Source organism: Ursus maritimus, unplaced genomic scaffold, assembly GCF_017311325.1.
Source record: "Ursus maritimus isolate PB19 unplaced genomic scaffold, ASM1731132v1 scaffold_25, whole genome shotgun sequence".
In the NCBI taxonomy this organism is placed as follows: Eukaryota; Metazoa; Chordata; class Mammalia; order Carnivora; family Ursidae; genus Ursus; species Ursus maritimus.
In genome coordinates this window covers 4,914,977-4,933,452 of record NW_024425008.1, presented here as the reverse complement: position 1 = coordinate 4,933,452, position 18,476 = coordinate 4,914,977, and the positions used below count along the sequence as shown (strand labels likewise).

Here is an 18,476-nt window from a genome sequence, read left to right as displayed (position 1 = left end):
GCAGGGAGTCTGCTGGAGATTCTCTCTCCCTCTCCCTTGGCCCCTCCTCGCCTCACACGCGCATGCTCTCCCTCTCAAATAATACATAAATCTTCAAAAATTCAAGTGCTCTGATACCATTCATACAAATTTTTAAAATACCACTGGCTCCAATATATTTTTGTGGGGTTGTACGTGAAGTAGAAAAACATTCTCAGTCAAGACAAACTCCCAAGCGGGGAAAAGGGACTGGGAGAGAAGCATGACACTTCAGCTACAACTGCAATATTTATTTCTTAAAAACAAATAATGAAAACAAAACAAAGGATGGAGGGCAGGATGGGGAACAGACCAGCAGGTGGGAAGGCGGGAGAACTTGACCGGAGGAACTGACTCAGTCCGGGTAGGAGATTCTTAGGCATTGTGTTATTTTTTGGACTTTTCGGCATGTCTGCAATATTCAAGGAGATGAAAAGCCATGCAGAAGAAAAACCAAGATTTATTTGACGAATAAAAGGAGAGGAACAGGAACTTCACAAACAAGAGGAGCAGGGTATGGAGCCCAGCCCAGGTGCCTGTGGCCACGCCAACAGAACACCACCAGGGGTCACCTGGATCTGTGCAGCAGGACGGCTGGGCACGGGGCTGGGCCACACTGCCTATGCAGAAAGCTGATTTCGGTAGGGACATTCTGAGACAGAAGTCACTCTTTGCTGAAAACTCAGGAATGCTCTAACCTTAGTGTGAGTTGTAGTTAGCGGTCTCTGCTAACAACAGACACTCAGGACATACGAACTGTTCGCTATACATCTGGTGAGCCATTAGCACAGTCTACCATTTAGAGCAAAGAAACACATTATAAAGGAACCTGTCGCCGTTTGGGGGTCGAGACCATCTAAGCTAAAGACTGCATGTTTGTAGAAGTACACGGGACAGCAATGAAACCTCAGCGAGCAAATAAAAAAACAAACCCTCTTCTGACTCACTTTCACAGAATAAATAAAAATGGAGCCTAGGAAGGTTCTTCTCACCCTTTTAAACGCAGGCTCCTTATTATGTTTTCTCCTTCCACCTTCCATGTGGCCCTGCATACCAATCTTTATTTTTTGTGCTTTACAGAACAAAAACAATAGGTTTACTGAATAGGCTTTTTCAAGCTGACACTTGGCCCCGTCGCCAGCCTGGCTGAGAATCATTAAGACGCCTACTGAATACACCCTGTAAAAACACAGCTTCGGAAACAGAACTACATCTCTTATTTAACCAAGACAGGCTTGAGTTCATCGTAAATCTTGTGAAGACATTCATCTATTAGTGTACGTTTGTGTGTTGACCACTCATGACATCATGTACTGACCTCAAACCCTCAAGGAAACACAATGTGGAAAAACAGATCTAATGTATATTTTGTCAAAAATAAATAAATAAAAGTTGTGTAATTTTTGTTTATTTATTTTTAAAGATTTTATTTATTTGAGAGAGAGGAGTGGTGGGGAAGGACAGAGGGAGAGAGAGAAGCAGACTTCCTGCTGAGCAGGGAGCCCGATGTGGGGCTCGATCCCAGGACCCCGAGATCATGACCTGACCTGAAGGCAGATGCTTCACTCACTGAGCCACCCAGGAGCCCCAAAAGTTGTGTCATTTTAGCCCCTAGATACAAACACTTTTCCCCTATGGCTCAACATTCTTACCCCTTCCAGAGCAGGTAGCAGCACCTCAGAAATGGGAGAGATCCTGGGATAGCTTCCCAGTACAACTCCCCCAAACTCCGAGCCCCTTCCACTGTGACCTTCCACAGGCAGGAATGACACCGAGACCTTCCCAACCTCAAAACATTTCTAACTTGTGCCAAGTCTTTAAAGGATTTAATTAAAATAAGATTATTGTTCTAGAAAACGTACCTTTTTGTTTTTTGCGTATTTTCTCGACTAGAGACCGGATCTGCACATACTCTTCCCATTCCTTTCCTGGGCCAGGTGCAGGACTACTGCATTCTGTAACACAAAAGCCACGGCACTCAAACACGCTTGCTTTCAACTTAACCAGCTAGTCTTCAGCGAAAAGAGGACTGGGGTTTTGTTGCTGCTGGTTTACTTTCAAAGGACAAAGACACCACAGCCGTGATGATAAACATGGGAAGTATGAACCAGGCATACTTTTCAAAGCATATAAACCCTCCAAACCCATCCACACGCTTATTAAACTGGGACCCCTCCCCCATACCTAAGCGTGAGCACTGAGTTTGCAACTATCTTACTCTTGCTGCTCAGAAAAGTTTTCCTCAGCATATACTTGAACACGGGAAAATTTAAAAAGCTAGGCTAAAAATGCAAAACATTTCCCTGAAAACTCTTCTAGATGGATTAAAAAAAAAAAGTTAATCTTAAAAGTCAACGTTTCTTTCTAGTTAAATCCTAGAACAATGGCTCTCTAAAGGAACCAGTTAAATTGGACATAAGGACAATTACTCAACGAACATTTCACATCCATGTGTAAGGCTCTATATTAAGCACTCTGGGGGAGTCACAAAAAGAGATGGCACAGTCACTGCTAAAAAGGAAACTGAAGCTCTGCTGTAGGCCAGAAGCAGAAGACCAGCACTCGAGACTGGTGCCCGAGGTTCTGGAAGGCTGCGACCTGGGCACCCGGCCTATCAGCAAGCTCTTTCCTTTTTAAACAACTGTATGAGTTTAAAGAGAGAGCATTCTTCCCACGGCCACCTTTGTTCTTGGAGGGAAAGAGAGCATGTGGTAAATAATTAACACTAACAAGTCATAACGCATGGGCTGACTCATAACTATTAAGGCTAACCAGTCATTCTTCCACCAACAAATACTGACTGAGGCCCTGCAAGACAAGAAGACAGAGCCTGTCCTCAAGCTGCCCGCAGTGTAGTCGGGGAGAGAGGTGGTAAGTGGTCAGTACCTCAGTGCTCTATGGGGGGCCCACACTGCTCTGAGGGCCAATCGGGTCCACAGGAGCCCTTGGGGAGGGACGTGACCCTGACTCGGTTGCTGCCTGCTCCTGGCAGGGAGAGAAAGCTAAATTTTTATTTCAGGTTTAGCCTGTCACATAATCTGAACATAAGGGGCAAAGAAAACAAGACAATGTCGTAGTTAGTAGAGTGACCCCAGCTAAGTTTGAAAACTACCCAGCACCAATTCAAATTCACAATTAAGAAAAGAAGTTACCAATTTATACTAACTTATTAATGCAAGTACAGGCACTTCATAGATATTTAATTTCCTTGAACCAAGAAATTGGAAAACTCTGAAACACTAAAACTAAAGGGGAGCCATTCTAACAAGGGGGCAGAGTTCCAAAGGTCTGCTTCTGAGAGGCCTGCCGTGCTCACCTGGGGCCTGACGGCCGCGGCGCACCTTTACACGCCACAGCTCACGCGACCCTTACCCTCCCGAGACGGTCTGTGTGCACTGCTGTGAACACCGAGACGCAGAGCGGTCGCACGATTTGTCTGAGGTAGTCGAGTAGATCCCTGCCCACTGGAGCCCAGGGAAGCCCATGTTCTGGGGGATTCACTGCTTCATCCGGCCCTCGTGAATCGCTATTCGGTACCAATATCCCCAGCTTTAGAGAAGGGGGAGACGGCAGGTCAGAGAAGTTCTGACACTTGCCCAGGTCACGTGGCTAGCAAGCTGGGATTTGAACTCAAGCCTGTTTCACTTCCTGCCTCACCATGCCAGACACCGTCCTGTGCAGCCCAAGGATGTGAAGGAGTGAAGCCGCACTGCCCCAAGGGAGGGCGGGAAGCCCAGGGCTGAACTTACTCTGCAACAGCTCACTAGTCAGGTTCAAGGTCTCCTTCGGCGACACGCTTGCTGTAGCACCAGTGCCTGATTTTTGCGTTTTCACTCGACTCTTCTTACCCATTTTCTGACTATAGAGAAGAGAGAGAAAGACAAAAAGCATTACATTTCCGAAGAATCAAGTCACATAATAAAATGTGGCACAGCAGTGGCTTAGCCTCGAGATACCAACATCTTACCTCAAGTGTGCCATATTCTGAACTTTCCTTCCAGAAAAAGAAATGTGTACCAAATATTAATATTTCGAGGCTCTCAAATGAAAAAAAAATCGCTTTGTAGTCTCTGGAAGAAAAGTGCCTTCCTTTTCACCTACAAAAACTACAGTAGAGGCAAATCTTACTCTGGAATTTCGTCAAGTTACACAGACTCTACTGTGTATACTAAAATGTTTATTCCATGACACCACACAGATAAAGATTACATATACACACGTGTATCACAAACTGCCATATGGGCGCAAAAAACTCGATCTTCTCTCCCCACTTTGCTTCGGAAGAATCATTTCCCATTCAAAGCAACTGTGCAACAAGCAGCACACTAGGCTCTCAGGACAAATGCTGAAGAATGTGGAGGCTCACAGACGCTTCGGAGAGCTACTCGCACTCCGCGGGGCTGTTCCACTGGAGAGCGCAAGGTGCCTTGCCCGGGGTCTCACGGGAAGGTGATGGCAGATCCTACACCGGGACGAGGTCTCCCAGCACCTCCCACAGTGGCACCTGGACCACCCAGGAGCCTTGGACCCTCTCCCGTGGGAGAAGTGACCACAACATTCCACAAGGAGGTGAGGCAGCGGGACATAAATACACCAACAGCATGCCAGCCCCGGGCTCTGCGAGACGACACTCATCTGAACACGCTTCAGCACGGTGAGTCTCAAGACGCGCCTTGAGGAAAGTAAGGGGTCGGGATGTGTGAAGAAAGGGGAGGGCGAGTCCCAGGCAAGGACAGGAATGGGGGAGGCACGAGGGAGCCCCAGGGGGAGCCCCAGGAGGAAACGTGCCTGGCTGGAGAGGTCGAGATGTCGCCCGGCGAGTCTGCCCCCTGAAGGAGGGCTACACGCGCTGCCCGAGGAGTCTGGCCCGAGCGTTCCTCCTCCAGAGAGAAGCGCCTGAGGACGACAGCCCGGCAAGATGGACAGCGCTCGGCCAAGAAGCGACGGCGGCAGTCCCCACGCTGATGAATAACCACACCGCGATGCCTCTCCATGGAGCCCCGACAAGCTAAACGTAACCTCAAAGGGGAACCAGAAAGTGTACTCTGACCCATTTATTTCTGCAAAAGGAAATGGCTCTTGTTGGGTGGAGATGAGGGATGGGATAAAAGCTTTGAAAGCCCTACTCTTCCACTGTATCGCTGATCCCTGACTGCATCGGAGCGGAAGGCATGCGAATACTGCCCTTGTGCTAACAGAACAGAAAGCCGCCTACCTCGAAGGGCCAGGGTAGGGTCCTTCTGTCTCTAAGGTGTGGAACAGAACATGGAACTCCGTATCTAATAAGCCTTCTAAAACAGTGAGCGATACACAGTGTATGTCATCCTGAAATCAAAGGGAACAGGTAAGAACATCTACAACGTTTGCAGCAAGGAATTCGCTGCTTTGAGGATCAAAAGCAGAAAAAATAAATAAATAAACGGGGATGGGGGCAGAAGGATGAAGAGCTTAAGCAGCTTTTCCTGAACTGAAGGACTAGCCTCTTAAAGGAGACTAACGCTCCCCACATGCTCGTGGCCAAGAGTGAAGGCAGAGCCTCAGTGCCTCCCGGGAGCGCCGGCTGCTCTTCTCTGCATCATAGGCTCTCTGCAGAGAACCACTGACCCTGACCCCAAAATAACAAAAACTACCCATAAGTTTAGAAAGAAAGACTTTTTCTAGGGTGGTGATTTTTTTGTATTCTTTCTTTCTTTCTTTCTCTGAAAGAGTAGTTGACATACAATATTGCATTAGTTTCAGGTGTGCAACATAGTGATTCAACATTTGTATACACTGCAAAGTGTTCACTACAAATCGACCTGCCATCTGTCACCTCGCCAAGTTGTTACAGTATTATTAACTATATTTCCTATGCTGTATGTTACATCTCTGTCACTTATTTTATAACTGGAAGCTTGTATCTTTTAATCCCCTTCCTCTATTTTATCCATCCCCAGATCCCCCCCTTGGAAAGGACTTGAATCGTACTTCCAAATACAGCTCTGCAGGAAGAACCACAGAAACCGGCCACTGTCAGCGATGGGCCTGCTTGGCCTCTCCCTTCAGCCCTGCCTGCAAGCCTTTTGCGTATCAGGCTCCAAACAACTTGAAAACATCACTTTGATGAGGCGCCCCAGGACTCTCCCCCCTCCTAGCAGGCCTGGGGCAAGTGAGCCCGAGACAGCCATGCTCTCCCGCGCCGGCGCCCACAGTGTGGGGACCCACTACCAAACAGGCTTCTGCACTCTGTCCGCAGTCCCCTATCTCCCCCAGGTCTTCCTGCAGGGATTCCCGGACTGCCATCACTCCCAGCACGTAGATAACTGTCTTGAGATAATGATCATTAATTAAAACAGCAACAGTGAGCCTGTATGCACATGGTACTTACACTCTGCCAGGTGCTGGGCTAACATACATCTCCTCATTTGATCTTCCTAGACCCTCTATCAGTAAATCATAGCCTCATCTTTTTCTTTTTTTTAAGATTTATTTATTTATTGGAGAGAGAAAGAGAGAGAGTGGCATGCAAGAATGAGTTGGGGGAGGGGCAGAGGGAGAGACTCCGCAAGCAGACTCTGCCCTGAGTGCAGAGCCTGATGTGGGGTTTGGTCCCATGACCCTGAGATCATGATCTGTGTCAAATCAAGAGTCGGATGCTGAACCGACTGAGCCACCCAGGCGCCCCCAATCATATCTTCATCTTTCAGATGGCATTCTCAGGAAGGCGAAGTCCTTCAGCTTTGTCCAAGGTCATACATCAGGTAACAAGTGAAGCTAGAATTGAAACTCAGCTCTGCGTGACTCTAAAGTTTGGCCACTGCCCCATTTCCTCTGTTTAAATGCAGAGCAAAAGCACAGGGCACTGCAGGGGACAGGAGGGCTAAAATGTCTTCCAGACGTGACACCCAACAACACCCTGCCAAGTGCCCACACCCCTGGATGTGGCCAACTGCCCGCCACCTGCTCCTGCCTGCCTCCTGAATTCATCTCGCGCTTACACTGTGAACACTAGTCCCTTGCAGGTCTCTGTGGCCAAGCCCATCGCTACCACTTAAACCTGCCGCACGCCGCCATCCCTGGCCCAGCACTTTGGGCTCCACCACCACCAACAGCGCCCAGTCCCTCATACAGGTGCCGTCTCGTGCCTCTGTGCCCTGTCCCTCTATCTCCCCCACCCCACCCCTTACCTGCACTACTTGAGTCACTTGTTCAGTAGCCTGCTTTCTCTAAAAGCCCTGCCCGGGTATCACGTCTTCCTGATCCTCCTAGCTGTAAGATGCCCTCCTCTGTACCACTTCTTGTACCACTGGATCTCACCGCACTGCAAGACTTGCTCACACACTGGCTTTCCTCCTGGATAACAGGCTCCTTGAGGCACCCTGTCCTATTTCTATTTGTGCCCCAACTTCCAGCCAGAACCCAGCACACAGCAGGCTCTCTGAATAGGGTGCTCATGAGCTCCCAGGGAAAAGCATTCCCTCCTTTGGGCAGCTCTTCAGTCAAAATCTGCATTGCTGAAGATCCTACCCAAGTTTCTACCTCCTTAGAACATTAAGGAAATGTCTAATTCCTGTCACAAGTGAGAGGCCATTAAAGATCTGGTCACAATGATTTGGAAACACAACAGATTCCTTTGGCAGTAATACTCTACCGTTGAAAACTAAAAACTCAGGATTTCTTTCCCTTAAGTCAGAAAACCGCTGGCTTTTAGAAATGAGTAATAGGCATAGAAATACAACCCAGGCCAAATTTCCAAACGTATCTGTCAACTAGCACCTTGGAGAGTAGGTACATGGAGCATAACCTTCAAAGGCGGGGGCGGGGGGGGGGGTTGCCTATGTTTATAGAACCGGTCACTTAGGCCACAGCCAGTTAAGACCCTCCCCTCCAGTTCCTTCCATCCTTCTGGCTTCATTTTCCCCCCTCCAATCTCCTTCCCCACCACGAGAGGACAGTTAGCCTTTATAAATGGAGGTATAAAGTGCTCAGGCAGCACTCCCAGTAAGGTGCCAGTACTCACAGAGCCTCCTGGGCGCCTTCCCAGTCACAGCCATCCCCAGCAAGGGACAGTCGTGTTGACTCCAGTACCATTGCTTAGTTTGGTCTGTTCCTGAACTTCATGTCATGAACATGTAGGCTTCTTTTGCTCAACACAAGGTCTTTGCACAGCTCACAGGGTGGTCCCACCTCCCCAGCACAGCCCTTGAGGTCCTTCATGCCCCACCCCACTTTACCCACCTGCCTTCACTCTACCCATTACCCCTTTATGCCACACACTGCAGGGATCTGCTCATCCTCCCCATTTTCTGGAAAGAAGCTATCCTCCACCACCCGCTTTGTCTTCTCCTGACAAAATGTTTCACAAACTTAAAGACTCAGCCAAAACATCCCCAATGTCCTTGAGGAATTTCTAGGCTCCTGTGAAAGTCAGTAAGAACAAGCCAAGTTCAAGGTGATTAGTAGACGCTAAAGTCTTGCCTTACCTTGAGATTCAGTCTTTTGCAACTCTCTTTGAACTGTTTCCCTCCCACAGGGATATAGACCCTACTGGAGAGAAAGCAGCTTGCTTGGGGGAGGCAGTAAGAATCTTACATATAGATGTTAATTCACTTCGTCTTAATTAAATGAGGGGGTTGTCTGTCCTTGTCCCCAGTGAATGTACCTCCCTCGGGTACAGGATCATAGGTCCAGGCCAGGTCTTAATCTGTCCTCCCAGAAACGGGTTTGCACTGACCCCTTCCTGGAAAGCTCCCCAGCTGCCCTGGAATTGCTTTGCCCAGGAGTCCCCACACGCTCGGGCCCCTGTGCACTGAATCAGAGGTAGCCATGGGCTCGTCACCCAGCCTTCAGTCTGAATGAACTCAGGATTCCAAAGGGTAGGGCTCTCTGTACCCAGTTCTACAGCCCAGTAGCCAATCTTCTGAACTTGCACATCGATGGTTGTAACATACATTTATCTCTAGATTACATATGGTTTGGCACCAATTCTTCCAGTTTCTGTAGGACACACTTTAACGAAAGGATACCTGGAAGTATACATATTTACTTCTTTTTACCCCACAGACTATCAGGCTCTGTCATGGTCCACCAGCTCCCCACACACTGCCCTCCCTCAGCCCCTGGCCTGGCTGTCATTCCCTGACCCTCACTCTTTCCTCCGTCACTGAGGCCTACATGCCTTACCCCAGAGTGAACACATGTGTTTTTGTTTTGGCTACGACCCCACCTCGCCGATGGTCACCCTCCCTGCACTGCAGAAGCCCAGCTCCACAGCCTGCAGGGGCCCACCCACCACCATCTACGTTACTGATGGGCCTACTTTGCCCACTGTCTCATGGCAGAAAATAACCAAAGCTTCCATCTCTAAATTACCCACAGGTCTAGCTATGGATACAGATGAAGGTCAGATACTTGTTCAATGAAAGAAAACCTCTGCATATCATATTTGGATACATCAGTGTTACTCGTGGGTAAGGTTTATCTCCCATCACAGTAGTAAGATTTTGTGTCAAAGAACCATTTCCGTATTTTCTCCCACCAATGAATCAAACAGTAGTCAAAACGCAATATTTACTAAATATTTATCTACTTCTGCTAAAAAACTAAGATGACTCTTAAAAATATAACGTAAATTTTTATGTGTACATGAAATATACAGAATTTACCCTTAAAATTAAAAGACAGTTTCTTTTGAGAGTCCACAGTTTATCACTAGAAAAGCTTTTCGATATTTTCGTAACAGAAAATCTCTGATACACACAAATCCAAAATTTTTAAGCGTCTTTAGTCTCTTAGAAAGCAACAAAGCAGGAACCAGTCCACTTCCAAAAGAAAAAAAGGAGTTGTGGCCCAAACACAGCTTGAAGCTCTATGGGCCATCATGACCAGGGACACGATCATCTGCACGGTGCTCCGCACTGGCCAGACACCTCCCCCAGCACAGCCGGCAGAGGCCAGCACTGATGACAGCCATGTTGGGGGCTTAAACATGGCTATGACTCGGCCAAGAGCCCACAGCCACCAAACCATGGACCCACAGCTTCAACCCCGAAATCCTGTATCATTCCCAGCACGCAGGCAGGCTCTAAACATAGACGCATGTACTCCGTTAAACAAGCTCTCGCGTCTGTGTGCCTAGATTGTGCCAGTCGCTGGAGAACACGAAAAGAAGGCAGGCCAGGCCTGCAGGCATCAAGGATGGTGAGGTGGGGAACCAAGACTACAGCGTGGGTAATTCCTCAAAGACCTACAAAAAGTAGCTGACGAGAGGGGCAAGGGGAAAAGTACAATTAAAGAAGGATGACTACACTTTAAGACGCAGTTTGAGAAGGTGTTAGAATCCGGTTTGAGTGGTTTCCCAAATTCAACCCCCTTCTGCCTTTTTTAGCTAATGAAGATTTCCTTCACATTATGGATTAGAAATAACTACCTACCCTTTTCGTTTACGATTCAAGAATGTGTTACACACAATGAATAATTTTCATTGTGATTTCAGCTGATCTGGGGCTAGATTCCAAGTTTCAACAAATGAACAAACCGGTGGCCTAAGCATCCTTTACGCCCCCACTGGAAAAAAACTACCTATTAGAAATTCATCAAGTTCCTACAGAGACCAAATATTTATTTTCAATATTTATTTCAAATATTTATATAAGAAAAGTATAGATGTCTAAATTAAATATGTGTACATACACATAGACACACACAGACACATTCAAGTTAAATTCCAAATATAACCCAGAAGCTACAATGCTAATTGAAAGGCTTTTTTCCCAAAGTTTAGACTGAAATCAGGTATCATTTACAATTCTTACGGCATTACCTGGAGACAAACCAAAGTACACAGTAAAAAAAAGAACTTAAACAATACTTAAGACAAAAGAAACTAAGCAGAAAAGCAACACAGGACTGACAGACAAATGGACTCTACAAACAGTTATAGTTCAAAAGAAGGCCCTCTATGAAAAGAAACAGGAAGCCAGGAGTTTCACACATATCTACGTTTCTTCACCATCAAGATATTTGAAAAATCCATAGAATCCTCAAAATGTGGCTCTTGAAGACACTATAAACTATTTAGCAAGCCTACCAACAATCTCTCCCCTTAGTAGATAAAATACTTTCAAAAACCATAAAATAAATAAAACTATTCAATTATTTAAATTGCTGACTAATACGAACTGGCATCTGTAATCAACAGCCACTTCCGAACAAGCAAGTGATTCTTTTATATATAATCTGTATGGTGGAATAAAAAGTCAGGAGAAATAAGATAAAGCACGTTTAGACAACTTGGCTGATGGGGGGCGGGGGCAGTGAGGGAGGGAGCTACTTTACCCGTTATTACAAAGTCTAGCTCACATACACTGACACACTGAGAAAGGATTCAGCTGGGTGGGTTTTTTTTTTTTTTTTAATTCTAAATGAAAAGTACATAAATTTGTATTTTTCTTGAGTTGCTTTCAACTAAATACAAATAAACATTTTTGATTACACTTATTTGGCAATTTAACCAGAAAATTGTAGCTCTAACCCAGCATCTGTTTTTCAATGTATCCTGAATCTACCCAACTTTACAGCTGGATTGACTAAAGCAGAGAATTGTCCTATGGTTGCGTCCTCCTACCTCAGGCACCCAGCTGTAAATGTACTTGAAGGAGTATGAGAGCCTGCCTAATCTTTGTGCAGGAAGAAAAGACTCTCACTAAAATATCTGGCAGGCCATTAGGATCAGATCACTACACTCTGGATTAAATAGACCGACTATAGGATGGTGGCTTAGGAAAACAAAAGCCCTCTCAAACTGAAACATGTTTGTGCAGTGTTCTGTGTCCTACAGAAACTGATGAGGCATCCTGTACTGCACACGACCACGTTACCTGGATCTAGCATGTAGGGGAGACACGTGCTCTCTCTGCACAGTAGCAGGGCTTAGTGGGTTCAAGCCATACTAACTTTACCAGTGTAAGTAGGTAACAAGCATCCATCATTCCAATCCCTATCAAAGGAGGTGCTGATGTGCCGCAACTCAAAAGTACCAAGATGTCAGGGCAAGCAGGCCGGCAAGAAGGTAGAATTAATTTCAAGTCAGTAGCTACTTAAGTAGGGGGATGAATGAAGGCCTGTAAGTTGCATGTAAGTAAAATTTCAATCTCTATACAGAACAATTTGAGCTGTCATATAAATAGATGGATAGACAGATAGGGATAGAAAGAGCTACACAAATTTGGGATTAAAAAAAATACAGATGTTTCTTGCTTTCTATAGTGTTTTTTGCTAACTTTTCACTAATTTACATGGTAATTTTAGAAGCGCTTAAGCCATTTCTGATTGACTTTCCAATACACAATAGTTTCAGTTTTAAACTGCTGTTCAATTAAATTGTAAATACACTTAAAATGAGGCTCCTATTTAAAGGAAGTTGGGAAAAAACCTCTCATAAAGCAAAGAATCATTTGGTATCATGAATAATCATTTCCTATTATCTCTTTCTAAAATAAAAAAGAAAAATGTTAAGCGAAGAAACAGCTGTAATCTGTCAAGAAATTACCTTCAAACCACCCACATTCCTCCCATAAGGATTCAAGATTCTAGACTGTGGAATACCAGGTTTGGAAGAGACTTTTGAGGTTATCTGTGTTAACCCTCCACCTCGCACATGTTTAAAAGAACGACACCTAAGGTCCTGAAGCAATGACAGGTGTCGGAGTGCCTTGCTCTCCACTGGCAAACTCAGGTCTGGAAACCCCTGGAAGAGGCAGGGTGGAGCATGTCATGGCCAGGAAGAAACGCACCCCCTGAGGCTTGCTGTGCTGAATGGTTCAGGAGGTGCTCCTCTGCCTCCCCACACAGCATGCTAACTGCCAGCTGCCACTTGCCCACCTCCATGCCGTGAGCCGCTCCGGCACACGGTTTGAAAGTTCATCACCCTCCCTGACACTTCCTAATTCCGCCTTTCAAAAGAAACAACTCCTGGGGCGCCTGGGTGGCGCAGTCGTTAAGCGTCTGCCTTTGGCTCAGGGCGTGATCCCAGCGTTCTGGGATCGAGCCCCACATCAGGCTCCTCTGCTAGGAGCCTGCTTCTTTCTCTCCCACTCCCCCAGCTCTCTCGCTGGCTGTCTCTGTTAAATAAATAAATAAAATCTTTAAAAAAAAAAAAAAAAAGAAACAACTCCTTCAAATTTCTGAAGACAACTTTCTGTCCCCCCAACAAAGTCTTCTCTTCTCCAGGCTTAGCATATCCCTTCTCAAAAGTGGACAAAACCACTTCGGTGAACATTTATCCCCAAGGCAACAAAACCCTTCAGATGAGCTCTGAGAGGGACACAGCTCCGTGGGAATCGCCTCTCTGGAGCTCAAATCAAGGGAATCTTACTAATATGCCAGAGACTGCCCTAGCTTTCCTACGAGTCAGGTAAACAAAGGAGTGCATTCATTCGTGCAGTGCATATTTCTTGAGTATCTGATCTGATGCACAGATGAGTGACACATGCATAGGCCCATAGCCTTTAGGGTAAGATGGTAATCAACTAAAACCTTTGTTACATAAACTGATCTTCAGCAAGACAGACACACTATATCAAACGAGTGTCTGAACCTGAATGCAATTTCTCATGCCATCACGTTGTTTCCAGGCTACTGAAACCATCATCCCTGCCACACAGTGTCCCACAGCAGGTCCCCAACTTGATCATCTTCATCATAACTGCATTAATCGGGCATTTACTGTATCAGGAACCGAGGTAAGCATTCTACACAATAGATGGAGACAAATATTATACCCACTCTGCAGATGAGAAAGGTGACGTTTAGGAAGGTTAATAAATTCTATGCAAGATGCAGACTCAGTTGGTGGCAGAGCCTCACCAACACACCTCGATGGCAAACTTTATTAATACTCAAGAGTGTTTCATGGATTCAGCTCAAAACCAAGCCACTTGTGAAGGTTTGGAAGGTTGGCTATCACCTCTGAAGTTCAAAATAACAGTATTCCCTTATAGTAGTAAAACACGCTATGTAAAGGTTTTATCTCTTTGACCTTTTAAAAGTATAGAGCCATCTTGCTGGCCTTGTCCAAATAAACAGGAGCAGCCTCAGCTGTAATGTGAAACATGAGCAAAACTTCCAAATAAACTTCTGCCCAATCCCACATAGCCCACATTGAGATTTGCAATGCTACACTCTTGTCGTGGATCAAGAAACTGCAGTAACCACTTGGGTGACTATGACATGTAGTAATGCTAAGTCATTACAACCAACAAATGGAAAAATTTGTCAATCATTAGTAAATATGGCAGAAGCAACTTTAATGATTATTTTTTTCAACACTAATCCTTACTTTCTTTTAACTGTACTCACTGGAAAAGTATTGATATTGAAGAGTCGTGCCTATTTTCTGAGACTGAAACCTTTAAATTACTTAGTCATATGATTTTTTTAGACCTTGCTACGTTCTAATGAATTATATCCTAAAAAAAAAGTGAAAAGTGAAATTCAGGATCGTAGATAGGTAATAAGCCTAAAACACTGCATATTTATTAGAGTTCTATGTAGACACCTCATGATCTACATTCTCCGGACAATTCTCTAGTCCTTCTGAAAAAGAGTGAAAGCATCTCTTCCTCCTCTGTCCCTTTCCCTGCCCACCCTCCACATCCCCGTCACTGAAGCTAGACAAGTAACAGCTTAGGATCCTACTTGGCTTGGTAACCAGTTATCCCCTTCAAAATCTTAACTTCAGGGTTGGACTTGTCTTCCACTTGGGCTTATCCTGATTATTAATTAGCTTTTACTTAGAAAGTACTAGAATAAGAAATAATTTCAAAGTCTTAACGTTGGTATTTGAATTTTATAATCATTTGGAATCATTTTTCTTCATTCAAATTTACTTCAGTTGCAAATTGTCAATACTTTTGTTTATACTTCTCGTTTTAGAGCTGTTTAGTTCTAAAACCTAGAGGAAACCCCCAAATGGAAATAGAGTCGACACAGCTAATCTCTGGCTTGAGTTACTGGATAAATTTAACAACAAAAGTAGGACTTCTAATCTTGCCAATTCTGCTAACTAAGCTTTCTTTACATAACACTATTAAGTGACTTAAAAAAAAAAAGTTCAACTCCTTTGTAATAGATTATATATATTAATATTCTGTGAAAAATTCATTTTACTTTAATAAACATTATGCAAATTAATTCTATTTCCAGATGAAAATATTTAACATCTCCAATTTTAGGAATAGGAAAACAAGATGAGTCAGGAACTCCAAAGTACAAAAGTCAATTTTGCCAAGTAAGGTACACCTGTGACTGCAACAAAAATGAAACTTAGAAAAATGTATAAGCAAGGAACCCTTAGTTTACTACTCTTCACTGGTTAAACAGAACTCGGAATGAACTGATGTCCAAGATAAACACATCTATGCCTGTAGCAAGAGAAAAAGGATGCATAGCAAATCAAAATTATTCCTCAATGGTGAAACAATGGGCCCAAATACAGGGTTGGCTAACGAAGAAAACAACTGGCCACAAGCAACTTCCAGAGTGACATAAGGATAAAAATATATTCACTGTCTTGTTAAAAATGTTTAATGCCATAGTAATAAATGACTTCTGCTCCTCTAATACAGGAACAAAATCATGGCTCCATTCCCAGGACTTAGGTACAAGGAGAGGAGACACACTTGAAACTCTTCATCCCCACCCCCAGTAGAAGCACCAGGCACAGCGGCCAGGGACAAGCAAACCAGTTTCTAAAGAGAAATCCTCCCAGTGGAAGATAGTCATCGAACTACGCACACACAAAAAGATACACTATGATTAGTTACATTTCTAAAAGCTACTTCAGATTAAAGATAAGGAAAAAAGACCACCATGTAATTAAAACATTTCAAGAAACTGGAAAGCCTCAAAGTAAACGGACATCTAGTAAAAAAAGAATCCACAGTAACCCTCCGCTAGTAAGATTTTTACTCCTATTTCTGCTGAAATTCCACATAGTACAAACTGTGTACCTGGTTTTACTGAATTCAGTAATTGTCTACTAAATATTTCCCGTATCAGCAGGCCTCTGTTGTGCTACTGTTGACACTTTCCTCTAGCTGTCATGTCATGCTCTTCTAGATACGGAAGCATCAAGCTTTAAGGAGGCTATTTTGAGTGCTCATAACAAAAACAGTTTTCCAGCGATTGAACTCTAGAATGGGAAGATGTTTGAGTACAACCCCTACATTTTCCTCATTTTCCAGGGGCTTCTAAAGCAAAGATTTAACTACTGTGGCCTAATGTTCACCGCATGGAAGAGAAGTTGAGTAAGTGTTTACTTTCTTATTGACAATCTTATTGCACTCTGTGACAGAACTGAACAGGAACTTTCATTTCCATAGCATAAATGTTTCAATCTTCAAGTCCAACATCATTCCCATACCAGGAACAAAAGCACCAAGAGAGGTCAGCAAACTGAAGGGATGAGAAGCAACAACCATTTTACCCTCTCAGACTAGAGTTGCATTTCAGACATTAACTTACAATTTGAAATAAGCTGAGAGAAAGAAGGGCAGACAGGAAGGGGTAGCAGAAGGCTAAAAACTGAGATTGTTTGGAACTCCAATAAAGAGGTTGTTCTGTAGCTGTTTGAGAACTTGGCTTTGCAAACTACTTTCTCTGGCCAGAGAAAAACTCCTCCTTAAATTGTTGGAACTTGACCAGAATATCAATCACAGCAGTCCCTGGGACTAATTTGGTAAGGCGGGACTGCGTGCACAGTAGCCTGTATAGACATAATATATCATGGATCAAGCACAACTCTTGCCCAACTTTAACAGTGGAAAGCTGCTTTTATTCTGCTATATTCTTGAGTTAAATGCATTCACCTAAAATAGTAAGAAAAACCTCTCCAAGATTATTACTGATTATTTCAATTTTGAAATACTAGTGGGGCCTCGAGAAGAAAAATAGAGGAGAAGGAGAGGTACCATTTATACACGATAAAATTCACTTTTCGGTGTCCACTTCTACGAGTTGTGACAAACGCATGCAACTGTGTAATCACCACAATCAAGCTATGAGCAGGTTCATCGCTAAACTGTTAACATTTCGGAGGGTTTTAAAAGCAAAAGTAACCTGTCAACACACTTCAAAAGTATGTTTGCTTTTGAAATACCACCTCCTTCATTTGGAAGAGCAAAGCGATATCCTGCAAGTGATCCTACACGTGTCGACACGCGGCGGGGACGAGGCCGCGCAGCGAGTGGCGCCGGCTACCCAGCGGCTCCCGTCCCCCGAGGACAAGCGGGGCAAAGGCAGAGCTGCAGCGCCCGGCTGGAGCCGCGAGAAGGAAGAGTTTAAGGCCAGAATGACAAACTCCAAAGCACCGAATTCTTCTCCCTAGTAGGGCGCCGAGCGTGTGGACCACGGCCAGGGCGCGTGGGAAGAAAGATGACCTATTTTCAACGCCTGTTTTTATAACTGGAAAGTGAAGGAGAGAAGCAGGGACTGATCCTCGGGCGCCCTGGCTCGCACCTGAGGTTTGGGGAGCGGAACACAGAGGCCACACAGCCTTCACCCGGGCGACGGCGGACAAGGAAGGAAGGAAGGAAGGGAGCGCGAGCGCGGGCCGGCCGCACGCACAACCCAGCCCAGCCGCCCAGCCGCCCAGCCGCCCAGCGCAAGCCAGAGCGGCCCGGGCCCCACCCGCCCGGCACCCAGCATTCGGAGCTCCCTGCACCTGCCGCCGCCTCCCGGCCGGGTGCCCTAAGGGGCCGCGGGGCCGGGGCCAGCGCGCCCCCCGCGCCGGCAGAGCCGGGGGCCAGAGGCCGAGCTGCGCCCCCGACCCGCCGGGCCCCCACACCGAGCCCTTCCGCCCGGCCCCTGGGGCGCACACCGCCCCCCGCACCTCGGGCCCGGGGCGGCCGGCGGGGCGCGCGCAGGACCCCGGCCGAGGGGCGCCGGCCGGGGGCGGCGGGTCGCCGTGAGTCTGCCTGCGGGGGCGCGCGCGCCGATGGGCCGCCGCCGGCACTCACCTGCCCGGTTGCCCCCTTCGCGCAAGCGGCGGCGACCTCGGGCCGACCACCGTCCGGCTCAACCAAGCCCCAGGCGGCGGCGGCGGCGGCGGCGGCGGCGGCGGCGGCGGCGGCAGGCGGCGGCGGCCGGATGGGAGGGGCGGGACGGCGGCCTGAGACGGCCCCGCCGCCGCGGCCCAACCCGGCTCCGCCCGCCCCCGGGCCCCGCCCCCGCCGCCGCCGCCGCCACCGCCCATTGGCCCGCGGCTCCGACGCATGGGGGGCGCCTGTCAGCCAATCAGAAGAAAATAGAGCTCTCCAAAGAGGAAAGTGTCGCCAGTCTCTTCCCGGCCCCTCCCCGCGGGTCAGTGGTCTCTGAGGGGCGGAGGAGGAGCCAGCCAAGGGGTCCATCCCGTCAGACCCGCCCCCCGGGGCGAGAGGGAATTCGGGAGCAACCGAACATGCTAACGGAACTCGGACGCG

The 18,476-nt window shown here is 46.5% G+C and overlaps 1 protein-coding gene across 2 annotated transcripts in view; it reads right to left on the bottom strand.

Moving 5' to 3' along the window:
• Positions 1-18,044, bottom strand: part of SETD3 (SET domain containing 3, actin histidine methyltransferase) — a 79,686-nt gene extending 61,642 nt beyond the window's left edge. For both annotated transcript variants that reach the window (XM_040641445.1, XM_040641446.1), the window contains exons 1-3: positions 18,015-18,044; positions 3,768-3,877; positions 1,881-1,973 (exon numbers count right to left, since the gene is read on the bottom strand). In XM_040641445.1, coding sequence (XP_040497379.1) covers positions 1,881-1,973; positions 3,768-3,870 — 196 coding nt within the window. In that variant the 5' untranslated portion in view covers positions 3,871-3,877; positions 18,015-18,044. The remainder of the gene's footprint in view (positions 1-1,880; positions 1,974-3,767; positions 3,878-18,014) is intronic.
• Between the last annotated feature and the right edge of the window lie 432 nt (positions 18,045-18,476).